This window comes from Poecilia reticulata, linkage group LG2, assembly GCF_000633615.1.
Source record: "Poecilia reticulata strain Guanapo linkage group LG2, Guppy_female_1.0+MT, whole genome shotgun sequence".
In the NCBI taxonomy this organism is placed as follows: Eukaryota; Metazoa; Chordata; class Actinopteri; order Cyprinodontiformes; family Poeciliidae; genus Poecilia; species Poecilia reticulata.
In genome coordinates, this window is record NC_024332.1 from 31,973,340 (window position 1) to 31,993,087 (window position 19,748).

General features: G+C 36.7%; 1 protein-coding gene across 4 annotated transcripts in view; it reads left to right on the top strand.

Moving 5' to 3' along the window:
• grb14 (growth factor receptor-bound protein 14) overlaps positions 1-19,748 on the top strand; it is a 28,182-nt gene that overhangs the window by 778 nt on the left and 7,656 nt on the right. Inside the window, exons 2-7 of one of the 4 annotated variants that reach the window (XM_017303719.1) lie at positions 514-2,465; positions 4,086-4,215; positions 16,798-16,954; positions 18,124-18,245; positions 18,637-18,711; positions 18,794-18,931. In XM_017303719.1, the coding sequence (XP_017159208.1) occupies positions 2,287-2,465; positions 4,086-4,215; positions 16,798-16,954; positions 18,124-18,245; positions 18,637-18,711; positions 18,794-18,931 (801 nt within the window). In that variant the 5' untranslated portion in view covers positions 514-2,286. Of the gene's footprint in view, positions 1-513; positions 2,466-3,357; positions 3,507-4,085; positions 4,216-12,599; positions 12,820-16,797; positions 16,955-18,123; positions 18,246-18,636; positions 18,712-18,793; positions 18,932-19,748 lie in introns of those variants that run through there. The other 3 variants (XM_008404028.1, XM_008404029.2, XM_008404030.1) reach the window with 3 other exon arrangements.

Genomic DNA, 19,748 nt, shown 5'->3' on the forward strand with positions numbered 1-19,748 from the left:
GCCAAAATACAAGGAGTTGCAGTAGTTCAACCTGCAGAAGGCAGATTAGCTGGAAGATATGGCTTTACCTTGGCCAACTGTCTGAGATTAAATAACCTAGATTGGACCACTTTTAACATTATCTTTGCAAAAAAATAAAAAAGGAATGTAGGCTCATGGGAATGTTCATAACAAAAATAGACTGAATGCGCCATTTTTTGTAACCCACAATAGTTTTAAAAACAAATTCAGTTTGGACAAAATTGTTTTTCTTTTGTCAAACAATACATTGAATCAATTTGAGAAACGTCAAACTATCAAACAAAACTGTAAACATTTTGTATGATGTATGACAGTTGTGTTTTATCAGACCTATATATTGACAATGCAACCAACTTTATTTTTATTTTTTTTTTGCAAAACACAATGAAGTTAAAAGAGCCCTAATGGTGCAGACATCAAGTTGAATGTAATTTTTGTGTGGACTTATTTCAACTGCAAACAAAACCTCTTACRATGCAATTTAATTTTCAGAGGCAGATTCAATACTGTCATTATCAGGCTGCGACGCTGTTACATGGTCTCCAGTTGTCAACTTTTATCAGGTGCTAATATTTTTTTTTTCTTCCCATATCTTTTTTTATTTGCATCCTACCCATCTGGGGAAAAGGACTTTTTAAAATCTGAATCTTTATGTGTAATGCCTATTCTATTACAGTGTCTATAACATAAACATGCATTACTKATTAGGCAAAATTTKAAATGCTATTGGAGAAAATGACARTATTTAAATCACACTTTAGGTGCTTTAGGTGAGGTGACATTAACAAAATTAATTCTAGTCAAATGCCGTAACAACAATATACATTTGAAAATGGATAGAAATCTTTAATCTTCTTCAAATTTACAGCTTAATATATTTTTCCTTGGGATATGGTAGCATTGCCTTTTAAACTGTATGACTTTAATCAGTATATGATTAATAATGACAGCAGCACTGATAACTACATAAGCCAATCAAGGCATTGTGAACAACTTTCAATGCAATCTTCTAACAGACTATCTGCAGATGACCTGTTGAGCATGACTTCTGGCTGTGCTTGAGCATCTTTTGGATCCTTCTAAAACCAATTATAACTAAAAAAAATAATAAAAAAGAAGAAAAAATGTTCAAAWAATTGCCAGAATCAATTTATTGCTAGGCTTTATAAGTTGAATAGCCATATTGTCTTTGGTCCAGCTCAACAACAAAATTAGAACCACAAATGCAACCTGATTGTTTAAAATGACATAGCTTTTTTTATTGTCCGTATATTGAAAGGAAACAGCTGAAACTACTATTTTTGCAATCAARACATTAATCAGTTTCTTTAGCATTTAGGACAAAGCTATTAAGAGCCATAGCTGCGAGTCTAGCCACATGTGGGAGACTTCTGGGCTACATGTAAAGGCAGCCTTTGTTGCACAGATAATTCCAATAAAGTGTTTTCTTTCTTTTTAGAAACAGTTGTTTGTTCCCTTTCATGCTTTGATTTGCTTCGTAGCTTTTAGCTTGCGATGTTTATTAAAGCCCTGTTGTAGGTTATGCATTGTTTAATGTAAAAAAAATWAAAAAGTTATTGCTTTAACTCTTTGCTGCCTCTTGGTCTGAATCTCCCTTTGTCAGGGTCTGTTACACATTACCTTTGAGGACGATGTTATCGTCCTAACCATCCCCCACGTGGAGCCTGTCACTGAGTGACACAGCCCGCAGTGCAACCAGTCTGCTGGACGAGCTACTCTTTACAACCGCAGGCCTTCTGCAGTGGAGTAATTCTAAAGTGTATACCCTGTCCAAAGTCCATAAGAAAAGAACAGTTAGTTTTATAGCCTCCCTGGACTCATTACCAACCCAATTGTTTAAAAGCTCTTTGTGTGCACAGACGTCCTGACATTTAGTTTGCAAATTTATCTCAATGTAAAATAATCAGGAATTATGTAAAAAAAAAAAAAAAAAAAAACTCTTTGATTATTAATCAACTTAATACAAATAAGGCTGTTTTGACGATGATTGCGTCAAAAATATCTTTATTGTGGTGGATCATGTTTGGGTAGGAGGGATCGTTTTGCCCCACTGGGCCAGCCCTGTGGGCAGCAGATGAGCCAGAGAAACGTGTGTGTTACTGTGTGCGCGTGTGCTGCTGAGCTGTAAGCAGAAGAGCCCCGCCAGGCAGCCTGCTGAAACTGGGCACAGTCGCCCGTCCAACAGCTCGTCTCTCCTGTTTCCTTCAGATGATGCCTTGGATTTAGCCAACCCACACAAGTGCTATGAATAAGACACTGGACAAAATACACACTTCTGGAGGACTCGGACAGAAAGCAGAGATTTTTCAGAGTGGCAAGGGTAATGAGAGAGTCTTCCCCAGGCCAGCAATCATCCCACTGGAAGGTCCTTCACTCACTCCAAATGCTCAGAGGACTAGGACCAAGTTTTGCAAGGGGAACAGGTATAGCTCACTTTTGCTTACATAAACTGTGTATGGCACAGGTCTGCTTGCAACAAGATGCATTATTAAAAATTCATCCACCTAAAAGAAGAACTTTGTGCAACATATTTTACAATGCTTCCAGCCCTGCATTTAAATAGCACAGTGTTTGCATATGTACGAGCCWGAAAAAGAGCTGCAGTGTTGCTTAGCAATACACCAAAGACCAGTTGATTGAGTTTTTAAGTTGAGGTTAACCATTCATTCAAGTCACTAACAAACTTGTTTCCAAATATAACAATGAATTATTTTGAGAGTGAAAAAAAACAACTTTATTTACARTACTTTCTTTACAACATGCATTGCTTACCTCTTCCAAATGTTGAAGCGCTGAAAATGCAATACAGTGAAGGAATCAGGGGTTGTTTCTCTCTGCTCTTWTCCAAAGCTTGTCAGTGAATGTGGTAAGTRAGTCAACAGGTAGCTAAGTGCAGGAGGAGTTAATGCAAAGAGAAGCCCGTTTATCAATTCCTCCATACCTATTGTCTGCAAGAGCAGCAGCAGAATCAGTACAAGGGCCCTGAGTGCGCTGACATGCAGGGAAAAAGTTTAATAACAATCCCCCTCCACTTCTTCAAGGGTATAGATGCTGTTTCTAAGATAATTTCCCTCATAATGGTGGTTGGGTTTGTAGCCTGTAATGATTGTATTCATTTCTGTATTTGACATCAAGAAATAGATTAAAACGCCAAAAAAAATAAAAGAAGAAGAAAGATGTTGAAAAGAACAGATGAAAGTTGCCAGAGAGTGATGATGTCAAGTCTGGAACAGGATGTCAAACTTCACTGCCATACCACTGTCGGCAGACTGGAAAAAAAAAAAAAGTGTATCTGTGAAGGAATGTCATCTCATAGGACGAAGTCTTCATTGGCTGTTTTTCAAGTGAGGATGAGGAAATCAAGATAGATGTTGCCAGTGAGGTAGTAGCATTGACATGTTTTGGAAAAAATACCATATCACTTTGAAACTACCCAAGGACAAGGCTCTCCAGAGACTGATTAGGTAAGACTTGTGAAAGTTGGTGGAGTGATCCAAACGTAAAATATTTATAGACATTTATTATTTTTCATTTCTTCTATAGTGAGATGTTTTGTGCTCAAACGTTTTATCAACTTAAAGCCCAGCAAGATAGTTGTCCATTATTCTCATACAAACCAAACTGAACAGCAAGTGAAGTGACTGGTTTGTTTACAGGTAGTGTCTTAAACAGGAGACACTGATTTTAGAGGGGAATTAGAGTTAATTCTTTTTAATTTGAATCTAGGCCTCTTTTCGCACACAGCTCCTTTGCGTAAGTGTGGGTGCTCTCTCTATTCTTTGACGCATCAATACCCACCTACTTGTTTTTATCAACAAAACGGCTCTTCAGCAACAGTAATGATGGCAGCTACACTGATTTTTAGTTTTCAAAAATGGGTTTTAAACATATACAAATATACTGTGTGCATGTTTTATTCTTAATCATTTATAGGTGTTRTGGCTCTAAAATCTGTTTGCCTTTTAGAACTGACCTGTCTGAATTTGTTTAAGTTATAATCACTTTCACTTATATTCCTTGTGTCTGTGTTGATGATTCTTTAGGAATGTTAGAGAGGTGGAGGACTCTTCATCTTCCTCTGTTCCAAACCCCTTTCCTGAACTTCTACCTCCAACTGTTTCCGGCTCCATCTCTGAATGTTTATTACCTTGGACAAAACCTAGTGGAACTCAGGTGAGTCTTCCATTTACTGTAGAAAAGCATTTGACAACAACACTTGTGTTGGTAAAAACASCACAGCTGTTGTTTTCTGGCTATCCTCAATTGGAGGACATTCAGGAAAGTTGCGTGATGCGTGACTAGACTGTGTTTGACTGTTGATTTTTGTTTGAATTCATGACACGTGGATGGTTGAACAGGTTTTACAAGTATGGAAATTAAGGGTGGTGAAGAGATAAATGCTGTGTCAGGATGAGCAGACAATCTGCATAGATTGTTTACTTTGGGAAAGGGAGATTTTTTTTTCTGACATTCAGGGCCCACCATACAATATGAAAATGAGTGAACAAACTAAGGTGTTGACTGTAGATGTTATATTTTAAACTTAAAACATTTATGGTTCACCCTGTGAAAATCTGGCCAAGTGTCCACACCACTGTTGTTTGTTTTAGCACAAGGTGTGGGATTCTCTTACTCTCGAGGCTGGATTGTATGCTGATGTTTGACAAGCATTTGTTGCTGTGTAAGTCTATGTATTTATTTATTAATGATGAAGATGAAAGATTAGAAAATGAACGTAGCACCTGACATTTATTCAATAAAGTCTTTATWTGTGATAAGACCTTGAACACATTATTTTTCACAAAATGTCTTGTGCAACACTTAGATATTTGGTGGTGGGCAGCCCATTTGCAACAACTTTAAAAATGAGTATCRGTGTGCATTTTCTTCACTAGTGGAATATTGTGCAGTGAATATGCATAAACTCCTGTTTAGTTGAGAGCATTCCTTATAATTTTCATGGAAAACCTCTCCGGTTCAGGCTCATCTCATGTTCTCTAAGACTAATTCTTGGCTCTTGGATAATTCTTCTGTTTTTGTTTCTTTCACTCCTCTGTTAGAATTTCAGCAAAAATCCAGCCTGGTTGGATTTTTGCTTAAAGTGATGTCTTATTTGGTGGGATACATTTTACAGACCATTGGTGGCATCTATGTTAATTTAGCCCAAGAGGGATTAAGTGGGCTCATGTTCAACTACTCAGCTTTTGCAAGGGAAGATTTTTTTTTTTTTTTTTTTAAACCTTGTGGTCAGTTTAATAATAATACAAAAATCATCTCCAAACTCTGAATCTTCATGGATATATATTTTATGGCTATTCTTAGTCAGCCATCTCTTGTCTGTTTTTAGCTCACAAAACTATATGCAAACATTGACCTGTTTTTTTTTTTTTTTGGCCATAATTACGTGCAAAGGCTTGATCTGTTCATATTTTCAGCCGGCTTGAGACATTACCTGACATCTTCCTTTAGAKATATTGTTACTTTCATTCAAACAGAATGCGTAGAGTGTCATTGTTTGACCTAAAATACACACATTAACAACATTATCTCTATTGCTTACTATTCCAAGGACTAGGCTTGTATCTTCAGTCTGATTATATGACACACTGCAAATAAGAGAGCCTCAGCTGGACACATTTGCAACTTCATTAAAAGCCAGCTTCAAAGATTATAAAAGTACAGCTATCTTAGTTCTTAAGATACTGACCACCGTTATTCACACATTGGAGGTATTGCATCTCATACTCACATGCTCATGACCTCATTGTTTTGGCAGTGRATTACTCTGCAACAACTTGGACAGATATTGTACAGGAAATCCAAAACTTGAAACAAATATTTGGAAGACATTCAGGATTTTGGAAAGCTAACAATTATGAGTCTGTTTCAGAAGCGCATGGGTTTCAGACTCAAGCTTTCTTTCCTATACATTTTCCAGTGCAGCTGAATTAGTTTGGTTTGCAAACCACAAGATATTTCCTGGATGTGGGTCCCAATACTATAAGCTTGAAAGTATATTTTTTTGTGGTGTGTATGTGCTGTGTGGATTTGTGTGTGGATTTGTAGCAGCAGGGGGGCAGCAAAAAGCAATGACTCATTGGAAAGCCTGAAATTCCAAAGTTCCACAATTAACAACAGCTATAAGTGATATTAGAGTTTGGTGCTCATGTTAGGTGTAGAAAGAGAACACAATCAGAWGGTTTACTCTATACTTGAGTTATAACATGTACAGTTCAGGTCAAAWGGTTACTGTCCCTGTTCAAGGTGTAKTAGAGATGCAGTATTAAGTATTTTACAGGCACATAGTACCATCTTATAGCACAATCCCRTAACTATTACATTCAGTTGTTATGAAAATGCTGTAATTATCAAATATSRCTTAAAAGAAATTTATCATCACAATTTGATACCTTGAAATTGGACCTCTGTCTCTTTAAGAAGTTCATACTCTATCTGACATTCTTACCTCAGCATATCATCAAAAGAATGCATTTCCATTACGTTCAGTGTTGGACTGAGAAGTAATTTGTGCAATAAGCTCAGCAGATGCACAGTTCTTCCAGGAGTTTGATAGTTACTGCTGCTGCTAGTCTGAGGGAGCTGAGGAGGTAATKCATGTGGGAAGGGAGCTCTGTGGGGGGGAAGCTTGGACTGCAGCCTCAAGAAGGAGCTTTGTGGAAATAGGTGGCGTCTTGTAACTTTTTGCCCCAACCCCCAGCCTGGCCTCGAAACCATTGATCAGTTCAAAGTCAAAGGTGGACCTATATTTATAAATCTGACTAAGTTCAAGACTAATATGCCATTTATGAGTGTTGGTAGACTTATGATCTCAACTGTATATGATTAACACGAGTGAGCAATCAAACTACTATTTGTTTCTTTTAAGTAAATGATTGTAATATTTGTTATTTGACAAATCAAACTCTCCAATTAATACAGAGTAAARCTCAAATTGTCAGTGAGGTTGAATAGAACCATCCAATTGACCTTTTTTTTTCTGAAACAATGACCTGTTTCTTCATAAGGAAGTCCTCAAATTGTCCCTTGTGTATTTTGCTGATGAGGCCTGCTCATCATGGGCTTGGCAGCCTCTCACTTATTCTTCTCAGCATCATTCTTTGGAGAGACAAAGGGACTGTGTTTGTGTGAACAGCTGTTTTTATGTCACAAGTCTTGTGGTGCAGGGTTGTGACCTCCTTTCAGGAGCTCTCAAGAAACCCATGACATCATTGTTCCAAATGTGCCGTGCTCKGCCCCTCACCCACCATCTGATCCTTTCTGCAGTGGAAAGTTGCCAACTGGTCCTCCCAGAGCGTCTTTGTGGGTTGTAGTTTCAGCTAAAATTATCTCAACCTAAATAAAAGTCAACCAAATACAAGGTTGAGAATTTATTCATGTACACATGGAATTAATGAAAGAAAAGCGATTAGTTGAAATCGACATTAGATAAAATACTGTAGTATAAAATACAGCAAAACCTTCTTAACAAAAGCAATGTTTTAACCTAGATTTAGAACTGTAACGGTAAGAGCAGGGAGGACATAGAGAGGGAATTTTGGTCCAATATTTGGGCCTTGTTTGACTTCAGAGCTCTTTTTAAATGTCACATGAGGAAAACATATAATTGTGCGTAAATTGCAGGTTATTACAATAACTATATAAGTTATGATTAACAAAAATATTACAACTTTTTTTCTTTTTTTCTGTTAAATTTTGTGAATATATTTTTATAAAATCTACCTACTTTAGCTTTAATATTTGTCTGGATTTTGAAAATGTGGCTTTCCTGCACAGTTTTCACTCGTACAATCAGTTCTCATCTCAACCAATGATGAAACTTATTTACTAGGTAAATAATGATATGTGTAGTTTGTGTTGAATGTTTTGATACTGGTATAACTATGTTATGAGAAATCAGTGCATCATGATTGATCATATACCCTTAAAAAGTGAAAATATGTATTACATAGTTATGACAATATTGCGTAATACTTGTATCTTGTTAGCAAAATGCAGTGGAGGTGCTCAGGAACGGGAATGTTGRGTTATAAWGATGACAATAAATGATCAGTAATTTGGCTGTTAGTCCTCAAGCTTTGATACACAAATTATTATATTTTTTTAGTTTTCATGTCATTTTATATCTAAGTTATTTCCTTTGTGTGTAGKGTTTTATAGCAGTATCTCCACAACAGCAAAAMAWTKWATTCATTTATTTTCACAACTGGAACAAACTTGTTAAATGGGAAATTGTTATGATACTATAACTATGCCATATCTCTATTACCCATAATGAGAAAAGCAAAATACAGTGCAAAAACCTTAATCTATGCTTTTTACTTCCGTAGAGGCAGGTTTTCTTTTACATAGTAATTCATCTTGTTTCAGTTTGGGTGTCTGGGTACAGCCTGCTGTTTTCCCTTTCTTTGTTTATGTTTTCTGGTAATTTGGCTGAGCTTTTCCTCCTGAAAACTGTGTTTAGAAATGTTGACTCACATGCTTGATAAGAGATTGGTGAGAAGCAGACTTTTAGGTTTCTTCACTGGGGTGAGAAAGTGTTCAAGCTTCAAAGCTTGAGAGATAGTTTGGGTCTATCTCTCAACCAAAGGAGGAAAGTGAGGGGAGTCTGACTAGGTGATCTGCTGTTACTCATGGCTGTTTAACTTTTAAAAAAGATTTAAATCTAATCTTGGTGCAAAGTCATACATCGTATGTTATACTGTGTGGTTATTGGATTTAAAGGAGGTGAAGCCAAAACCCCCATAAACCCTTAAAATGCACAACTGATATGAAGAATTTAAAGGTAGCTTCCTTAGATTTTTCCGTAATCTTTGTTCCTCTTATTTTTCTACCAAGTTCAAAAGTGGAGTTCTGGTCTACTTTTGGGCGGGTATGTTCTGAATGCTGGCTCTGGTTATGTACTGGAACAACTTTGGTGGAACAACACCAATAATCTTCTCTTTAGTTATTAATATTCAAACACAACATCCCCTATAATAAATGTTTAGTAAAAACACAAACATTGCAATTTCTCCCTCCTAACTTTAARTTATCTTCCGAAAACATCTGCAGTCACATTGGTCACAGAAATTGATTTGTTTAACAAGCTGTGCAATAAGTTTAATCTTATTGTTTAGCTTCAAATAAGATGAATACATGGATGGATATATACAATGCCTATAAAAGGTATTCACTCCCTTGGATGTGCTATGCTCTATTATTTTTACAAATCAGTCATGAGCAACAAAATTGGTTGCTTTTTTTTTTTTTGAAACGAGAACAAAATCACCAAAAACGTCAAAGTGAAAACGGATTGCAGTGCCTAGATGTGCGAGCCCGATTCAGACCTATGATATCAGACRAAGGTGCATCTGCTAAATACAGATTTGAAGGGGGTGAACATATATACAAACACTTATTTTATCTTCAATGTTTAAATGTCTTTATTTTGTAGGCAATTCGCTTTGACATTAAATAGTTTTTTTGTGAATTATTTTGTCAAAAGGCCAGCTTTTGTTGACTGATTTGTAAAATGAATAACGAGAGTAAAACATCCAAGTTGGTGAATACCTTTTATGGACAATGTGTGTGTAGGCTGTTATTCTACTGTCAGCAGTCCATGTTTTGGGGCCTGTATGATCTCAGCAGCTGAGATACCAATGTCACATCACTGTGGTCGTTAGGTTCTAGCAGTATCTGTCCACAGCAAAGAGGACATTTGCTTCCAGGCTGTCTGCACAATATCTGCTCTTCTCTGAGAAAACACAATCAAACCGTAACTCTGCACCTTGACTTGTTCATAATAACATCTAGATTTTCATGTAGCTCATAGATCTACTACTGGGTTTCAGAGTATTGTGTTGTGAACCAGTAACAGACAGACTGGCAYGCTTGACTTCACAGCAGACTCTAGATWATGTTGGCTTACAGAGACATTTATGGTCAGCCCTGACCCAAAGTGTTTGTGAACTTCACACCTGCTTAGAAAACATGAATTAACAMAGAAMATGTTGGAAAATGCGTATAGTACGGAAGAAACTTAGAGCTAATAAAGTCATATTAAAAGAGTCAACCTAAAGCCAATTTTATTTCTGTTGAAACCTAAAACATGCTTGAATGTTGACGGTTCAACATGGTAATTTTGACGTTTTAGAAAGGAAATCTTGACAAAATTAATACATTATATAGTGATTTCTTTATTTTATTTTTTTTTGCTTGATCTGAAATGGATGAAACAGCAAATCTGGATGTGAAATTAGTGATTAAACTAAAGTGTTATTTACTCATAGATAAGATAAATTGACTGATAGTTACACCGYCAATTGCTAAAAAAGGCATGTTAGTGGTATCTTGGTGGCTGGTAGGCTTAACTGTAGACTGGCATCCAAATGAAATTCTGCTCAGGTTTTTAACTCAGTGAAAGCAAAAAACTGTAAATTGTTTTGCCGCAAATCTAAAAAATTTTGGTTAATGAATCCGTTTGTCYTGTATTATTCCTAATACATACCTGATATTAACAGTGTCTACTTAAATTTCAACAACAAATGCAATCAAAGCAATTGTGAAATGCATTGGTGTCTAAAAACTCAAAGTAGTTTTAATTCTGCTCCGAATGCCTTCTGACCACAACACAGGTTGTCTTTGAAAAGAGGTAAAAATAATAAAGGCAAAGTTGAAGTCCAGTTTTATCAAGAAACATGCAGGATGCCCCCCACATCATGATAAAACTATCAGTGTCCTCATAGTAAGTTTCACTGGTTAAAATGTTTCATGCTAACCCCTTTGTATGTACATCACGCCTCTGGTTGCTATTTTGCTGCTACAGCAGCAGTGAGGAGGGTCTTGACTGAAGCGCCAACGGTCAAGGACAATGTGTCTGGAGGTAACTTTGTTATGGGAGCTGTGGAGACTCTGTTATCGCTCCGGCTCCATTAATTCCAATTCATTTTAGCCGTGTGATAACTAGCAGCGTCTACTTGTCTGTGCTCTCACAAATCAGTGAGCTGTGTTTCCAGATAAAGAGTGAAGTCTGCTGTGGGAGGCTTCTCTTTCCCCTGTCTGTTCTCATGAATTTAGTGCGAGCACAATTGTGTTCCTTATACTCCTCTGTGAAGGCAGTCTATATTGGCACGTTTTAATTAGCAATCAGAAATGAAATGGGGAAATATGTTAGATCTTTATTTTCCTCTCACGGTGGAATTGGGACAGTTTATATCAGCTTTATGTTTGTGCGACAGCCGAGGTGTTTCTTACTGAGAGAGGCAAAATATTTGCAGCCAGACATCATTCCCACCGGTTGGTACAATGTTCCATGAATCCCTTAATATTTTTCAGTTTGTTTTGTTCCGTAAGCAAAAGTCAATGTATTTTATTGAGATTTGTTTTTCACTGACCAACACAAAGTCTGTAATTTGAAGAAGAAGGAAAACGTTTAACGATGCTTTATTACAAAGAAAAATGTGGCAGTGTGGAACACTATTGTATAAAACATGGACACCAATATATAAAATTCTGTGCAAACACTTGCACTATATCCATTGTGGAGCTGGCTGTTGGCAGTTTCATTCCATGGGGATAGCAGGGACAGGGATGCTGGTCAGAGCTGATGGAAAGATTTATGGAGAGGGCAAAACGGTAAGAAAACCTGTAGATGCTGCAAGACTTTAGACTGTGGATGAGGTTGACTTCCCAGCAGGACAACACCCTGAAACAATTGCAATTGTCAACAAAACTGCAACATAATCAAAACATATTAATTTGTTGGAATAGTTCAGTCAAACCTGAGAACTAAATTTGATTGAGAATCCAGGATACTTGAAAACTGACGATCACATCAAATCCCGAAATCCAGCCATTTTTCATGATCAAAATGAAAAAAATCATCCTCTAAATATGAGCAAAGCTGGTTGAGACACGCCCTGCATTCTGCTAAAATGTGTTTCTACAAACCCTTGACAAAAGAAAGTGAAGTATAAAAACCGGGCCATATTTTTCAGATTTTTAATTACACTGTTCTTGTTCACTTGACTGTTTTGTGTGTTGTTCTTCAATATGAAATAATACGATCTATTTCTGTTTGTTGTTGCARCATGACAAAAACTGAAAACGTTCAAGGGATGTGCATATTTTTATGAGCAAGTGCAGGCATTCATAGTGTTAATGAAAAGGTTTCTCTTTTTAATACTAGTGTATTGTGGATTACAGATTGTAATAGTCTAAAAATAGCTGTGTGGTGTCTGGAGATATAGCCAGCTGAACCCTCTCATATATGTGAACTCTTTAACACATTTCTGTTTTCCCTTTGTTCATTCATCATCTATTGTTTCTTTTGAAACAATCACTATTGTCCCTGTAGCCCTGCACTCTTTATATCAAATCTGGTTGTCGTGACAAAATCTTTTTTTTTTTTCATTATCTTGTTAATATGAGCTCCCTTTTTCTAAAAGGTGAGAAAAGGAAAAAAAAAAAAAAAGATATAACATTTTCAAGGACAAAGGAGGAGTTTGTGTTGTGGGGAGGCAGAACAGTTTAGTTTCTCACACTTGGAGGGAGCTCACTCCAAAAAGGGTTTTACAGGATCAAGTATGGTTACTATGTAGAAAACATTCAGCATAAATTTGTCATTAACATCGTCACTGCTTTAAATTAGTCTTGCCTTCAACTGCTGAATGGGTGGTTTATCTCCTAGTCGGTTAGGYGTGTAAGGCAAGAAGCATGAATTTCCATGCGAGAAGAGTCACCTTGCCTGCCATCACACCTCTATGTCTACAGAAGCGGGTAAGAATCAAGCAGGGATTTCCTGTTTTCTCCGATATTGCCATAACAGTAAAGTTTTTCCCACAGTTTTTGTCTGAATTGCTGACGTCACTTTCTGTTTCAGATTTAGATTTACATTCAAAGAGTGACACATGAAGCCCATTTTCAGAAAACTTTTATTGGACTATTCGTGTTGTCGTCATCTCATAATGTCCTTACATTCTATTCAAAACACTGAGTTATTTTAGCTTCTCGGTTTTCTGTTAGTCCTTTTGAATGCAGTTTTTCCATAAAACATTTTTCGATTCCACTCGTCAGTCAGTCAGTTGCACTTTCAGATGCGTCTGAAAGACTTGGAAGTCTCTGTCTTGTTAGACTTCTTCAACTGGAACATGAGCACACCTTGTGCTTCGCTTTAAGGCTCATAATTATCTTTGGGTGTTGCAACAAATACTGATTTTAGGGTTCATTTAAAAATGTGTCATCTTTTCTTCCTTCTTCTCTTCTTAAAGACTGTCGAATTTGCCTGTTTACATCAACATTTTGATGTTATATAATAAGCCTTAATATGGAATATTATCCTAATGTTATACATAAAAGCAGCTTTTATTCACCTCTCAAAACTCATGATTTCTTCCAGCAGTCACTTTGATATGGAAAGCTGCAACTAACCTTAAAGCATGCTTATCAGTCGTGCTTGATAACATTTGTCGTTTTTCTGTAATTTGTCTTCAGTTGCACACTGATTATGTCTTTCTATCTATTGCTTTCCAGTAACTTGTAGATGAGAGGGCAGGTTTGCCATAAGCAGCTGGTTGTACAACTGTTTGTAGCGCTTAGAAGCAGCACCTGGTCTGGAAGCCCTGCAGGAATCTGAAACCATCAGTTTTTCCAGTGTTATGACATGACTGGGGAGAAGTGGGAGGATAATTCAGATGGTTGTCTTAGTCCAGGCAGGAGGCCAGCTCCTCACCCTCTCACCGCTCAGTGACAGAGCCACAGCTGTGGGAGTGCGCTTCAAGGTTCAACCTTAGGAGGCTAATTGGCAAAATGGCACACGCTGTACTGCCCTTGAGATAAGAAGGTCTAATAGAGGAGTTTGTGTTCAATGAGACTATATTTAGTGCTGTATGGTAAGTTTCTGGATATACTCTGACTTGTCTGGCTGTCTTTACAGCACGTAATGTACCGATGCCTTGCCCCAAGTTTCACCCATCACCTTGGCAAGACACTTTTTCAGATCAGCACTTTAGACAAACTTATTTTATTTCACAATTTTTCTGGGCCTCTATTGTTTTTTTTGTTGTTTTGTTTTGTTTTTACTGATTGTATTATTGTGATATAATTTGGTCATGAAATCAGTGGATTACTAAGACTATTAACTTGTTCACAAGTTTACAATGTAATTCAAAGCAAGTAAAGTTGGATGTACCTCAATGTTGGAATTCAATACTTTGATCAAGTTGAGAAAACATTGGGAAAGTTGGCAAAAGAAAAGATTTTTACAGCAATGTAAGTCATGAATACGGCATCACATTTTAGTTAGGTTTGTGATAGAATTAATGATACATTTTATTTTGCCACTCTATAATCTCATTAAAAATTCACCAACATTTTTCAATATACAGTTTGTTGTATACATATTCAAACATCTTGAAGTCTCACACATTTTGTCACAATACAACGTTTTTATAAGGATGCACTGTGATAAGGCAACACTTCATAGTGGAAAATTATAAGTTAGAAGGAAATTTATACATAGTTTTCACAATTTGTTTTATTTGTTATGTGAATTTGCATGTAGCCCCCACATTTAAATATATAATTTTTCCCCATTCTTTCTTGCAAAGTAAGTTAAAACAGCAATTTTGAAATCTTCTCTCCAGATTATTAGTTAGATTTAGGTCTGGACTTTGACTGGGCCATTGTAATACATAAATATGGTTTAAACCATTTCTTTGTACCTCTGGCTGCTGGTTGTGGACCAGATGGAAGTCAAAACTTCACCCCAGTCTCAATTTTTATATGCCTCTGTTGGGTTTTATTTCCTATTAACTCTGTCTTCCCAGAGAAAAACATCTCCACAGCATGATATTGCCATTACASTCTTCCACATTATGCAGTGTTTTTTTCAGGGGAGGGGGTGGAGGATATGAGGTTGGGTTGCTGTGTTTATTTTCTGTCCAGCAAAATGCCTTTGGATGGAGGCATAAAAATAAATAAATAAATCCTGTATGACCTCTATTAGAAAAGCTGCAAACTGATTTTTWAAATTTTTTTTTACTGTTTAATTTCTTTCAATAATGTTTTTCTTTTCAACAAAGACCTGATTTTTGGAGTGCAAAACTAAACATTTTCCAGTCAACACATTCTTCCACATGAGCCAAGGATCTCTGCAGCTCCTCCAGAGTTACCATAAGCCTCTAGGCTGCTTGTCTTATAAATCCTCTAGTTAGCCGGTAGGTTTGTTGTTGTGCTATAATCTTTTCCGTTTTCATATAATAGAGCTCTGCGAGGCGTTCAAAGCTTGGGGTATTGCTTTAAATTTCTCAACAACTTTCTCCCTGACCTCTCTGCTGTGTTCCTTGGTCTTCATGATGAAGTTGGTTCTCTATGTTCTCTAGCAAACCTCCAAGGTCTTCACAGAACAGCTGGATTTGCAATGAGATTAACTTACACACAGGTGAATGGTCTATCGCATGAAATGTCAATAAGATACATTGACATTTGTGATTATATTGTGACAAGGTGAAGAAGTTTAAGAGGGGTGAATAAATTTGCAGTGCAGAATAATGCATATCTGTTCCTTTCATAAATTGCGGCTTTGAAATTGAACAAAAAGACACATCACAATATCATTTAATGTACAATTCATTTTATTGTTGCACATTTGTAATTCTTACTTAAAGGTTTTCTCAATATATCTCAAAAAACGTTGGTATCCATGGAGACCCCTAAATTCACTGTGCCAGTTTGGGCTGTGATATGCTGCTTCTCTTGTCTRCTCTTTATATGTCTGAACATGTGAATCTGTTGTAGTTTTTATCCACTTTGTGACTGGTTATGAATGGAACTTTTGTTACCGCGTCGTGCAATGTTGACTATATTAACACTGAATGGTACGGTTGTTTATTAAGTGCAGCTGTTTGCTTTACTTGGCATCTATTGCTGAACTCTAAATGAACTGATTGAAGACTTAAAGGTTTCCATAAAAAAGGTCATGTTGTTGTTGGAAGCATTGCTTCCTGAGATTTTTGGACTCGGTTTGTTTGCAAATGCTCTTTGAGTTTTTGTGAGCCTTCAAGAAATATTATCACAGGTGCATGAATGTTATTTTAAAGAGATTTAAGCCATAGACCCTTATTGGGTCTATGGCTTAGACCAAAGAGGTCTAAGCCATAGACCACTCTTTCTGGAGGAGAGAGGATGCAGGTGTCTCAGTAGGGTGCTCCAATGATGCATATATCTGGAGCAGGGAAAGCACAGTGCTAACAGGCTGTTTTGTCATGCAGCTTTCTAGTTTTGCTGCAGCACAGAGGAAAACACTGAGATGGGGGAAACTCAGTGGGAACCAGCAGACACTTGCTGTGAAGTTTGATATGTGCTTTTATGTTGTGGACCAAAGGGAAAAACAACTTTGCAATTCTGTGGACTGAGTTGTATTTTGTGGTTTTAAAGCTTGCCCAGACACAGCAAGATGTCCCACTCCTAACAGAGGGGGAGCAGATTGATTAATTTATTTTTATTTTTTAAAGAAGTTTCTCCATGTTTTTGTCCACTCTTTGCATCCTCATGTTTGCACAACATACTATGTGCATTGTGTTATGCTTTATGAMACAAATATCAAGCTGATGAGGCGGAGAATGTATTACTTTTAATGCCAGATMAGTTTTAAAAACACTTCATTTAGATTTCCTTGAGGCCTATTTCTTACGTGAAGAATGRTCTCAGCTGCCGCATGTTTGGAATGGTTCTTGGTCAAATGTTATTTTCTTTCAGGTGATAAAAGTGTACGATGAAAACAACACCAGCAAGGCTGTAGAGGTGCCCACTGATGTCACTGCCAGGGACATATGCCAGCTGTTTGTCCTGAAGAATCACTGYATTGATGACCACAGCTGGACTCTTATTGACCACCACACCCAGCTAGGAATAGGTAAGATATTTTTTGCCTCCTCGATTATCTGACTGGGCATATTCCAATCTGARAGTACCATCATTTATAAGGAACTGACATGGTCCCTAATATATTTTGATGACTTCTTTTCTTTTTATATCACTGTAGCCACACTGTTATTTACAGTTAATTGCCAGTAATGTAGAATTTAGAGACATAAMATGTTTATTTTAGTTGATTTATTTAATATGCATGTCAGTAATTGCTGTTTTTTTCCAATCTACTTTGAATTGTGTTTAATGTGCACCTTTAGTATTATTATTATTTTGTAATTTGACACTTCCTGTCCAGAGCAAATTGTCTGAAAACATAATGAAAAAAAAAAAAAAAATTCTGCAAGACATCATTACTCCTATATTCTGGGACACTGGATGGAGGTGATAAATAGAAACCAGAAACCAAATGCTACACTGTAGGTTTCCTGTTTTAGGTCAGTTAGGATTGACACAGTTATTTAGATCTTCTAAATTATGAGATACAAATTATTGTAGATCTTTTTAATCACTTTCTTAACAGTCAAAACTTTATTTGCTATTAAATTGCTATTACACGTTGTAATTTAGATCAAACATTTTGAGTGTCATTCTTGAGTGTCACCTTTAGTGTACTACCTTCCAACAGTAAATGTCCAGATATTGTGGGGWAAAGTAACATGAGACACAAAACTAACAGAAGCTATTGTTWAGCATTTAGAGACATAAAATGTTTATTTTGTGTTTATTTTATGTTGTGTAAATCCAGCAGAACAAATTTAGCTTTGTCTTGTCAGGAAGTGGGTGGAGCTTCACTTGGGYTGCCAGGTGAGGGGCGGGGCTTCGCTTGGCRTTCCTATAGGTGACAAAATTGTGATGTAACAATTTAGAGGTTTTTGAAAYGGGYCATTTTACAAACACCAGCAGAACATTTACTTATTTCCMAAAAATTTTTTACTTTTATTTTTTTGCTCTTGGATTGTTTCTAKAAAGAGATACCAAAATGAAAGTACAGAAATATGCAACAAGTGACTTTTGCATAATAGTGGACCTTTATACTTATAATTTAGACTTTGGTTTGATAATACACCTGTTTCCCTGTAACTGGTCACACACTTGTTAAAACCATTCATTCATTAAGCTTTCATTCATGTTCTCCCTCTGTGTTTTCTCCAGAAAGGACCATAGAAGATCATGAATATGTTATGGACGTGCTATCAGGCAATGGGATGGAGACAGACAGTCGGCTGTATTTTAGGAAGAATTATGCTAAATATGAATTCTTTAAGAAACCGCTGGTGAGTTTGCCACGAARYTATACTGCRTATAAAGTAATCAGRCCAGTGGTGGTTCTTGCATGAATGGTGTCCTGGACAAGTCTATTATCTAAATCATCTAAAATCCGGGATGGGATATCGTGCAGTGAAGTCTCACACAAAGCACATAAAATAGTTTCCCATTTCCCTGCAGCAAGCAGAGAGCACACTCTCCCCATTGAGAGATAAAATCAATAGCAACTTTGTTTAAAGCCCAGTCAAGACAAGAAAGTTATATTTTTCTTTCTGGTGCTTGTTCCTCCCTGGGAAATGTCCCATATGGCCCACATCAAAATCCGCCACTGGATCACACACATCTTGCAACTGTTTAAAAGATGAATTAATGTTAAACAAATTGTGTTACATTTTGTAGGACTTTTTCCCAGATCATATGGTTTCCATATCAACAGAAACTAATGGCATTGTGGATCMCTCCGAGCTTATTGAGGTATGGAGGTTTTTAATTTTGAGAGCCAATGGTATGAAGTAAAAACTGTGAATGGTSAACTATTCCCCCCGTCCCCAAACAGACCTTCCTCAAATCCAGCACTTGTCCTGAGATCCATGGCCACCTTCATGTCAAAGAGCAAAGCAAGAAGTCCTGGAAGAAGTTTTATTTTGTTTTACGGAGGTCAGGGCTTTATTTCTCCACCAAGGGAACTTCTAAGGTTAGTAAAACAAACATTCAACAAACAATTAAACAACATTTTTGAGTATTTTATTGATGTAATTTCAGTTTACAATTTTAGAAATATGTGTCTACTGTACTTTCAAATTAATGTTGCATTATTTAGGGTYGATGCAGTTTGTCCTCAGATGGGGTCTAAATGCATGGAACCAATTGAAAAACTCTTTTAAAATCAGTAAAATTAGTTCATGATCAGTTCATCCTCTGCATGTGCACCAAAGGTGTTATAAAAAGACACTGGAGCAGGTTGAGCTCGGTTTTCCTGAGACCAGCCGCAGTGGAAACCATACCCTGTGCTGCTGACAAGTGAAGCTTATACCTGGTCTGCAGCCWTGCCAGCACACCCACTTTTCAACTGCTTTCATTTCTTACAACAGTAGGTCTTTTGTTGTTAAAGTACAGGTAGGCTTGGTATGGCGCCCGCTTTTCGTCCTGCATGTTTACAATCCATCTGGTGTCTTGGTCAAACACTTTGCTAGTCAGTCAGCACAGACATTAATGGCTGAAGCATTACTTTAAATAAGGAAGTGGGAACAGTGTGTCACATGAAAGCAGAACAATGAACGTCTTTCAGTTGTTTTTTTTTTTACTTTGACACAGTGTAGCTATTGATGCTCTCTCTATGTCTAAATGTATGCTTATCTCTTTCATGTATTTTGATTTTTCAGAGGGAAATTCAGTTTCAAATATCATGTTCCACTACTGAGTTCTTACATTTTCTTATTTTCATGCTAATTTAATTGGAAATACAATCTATTTTGACATTATCGAAATACTTTAAAGAAACCATAATCCTT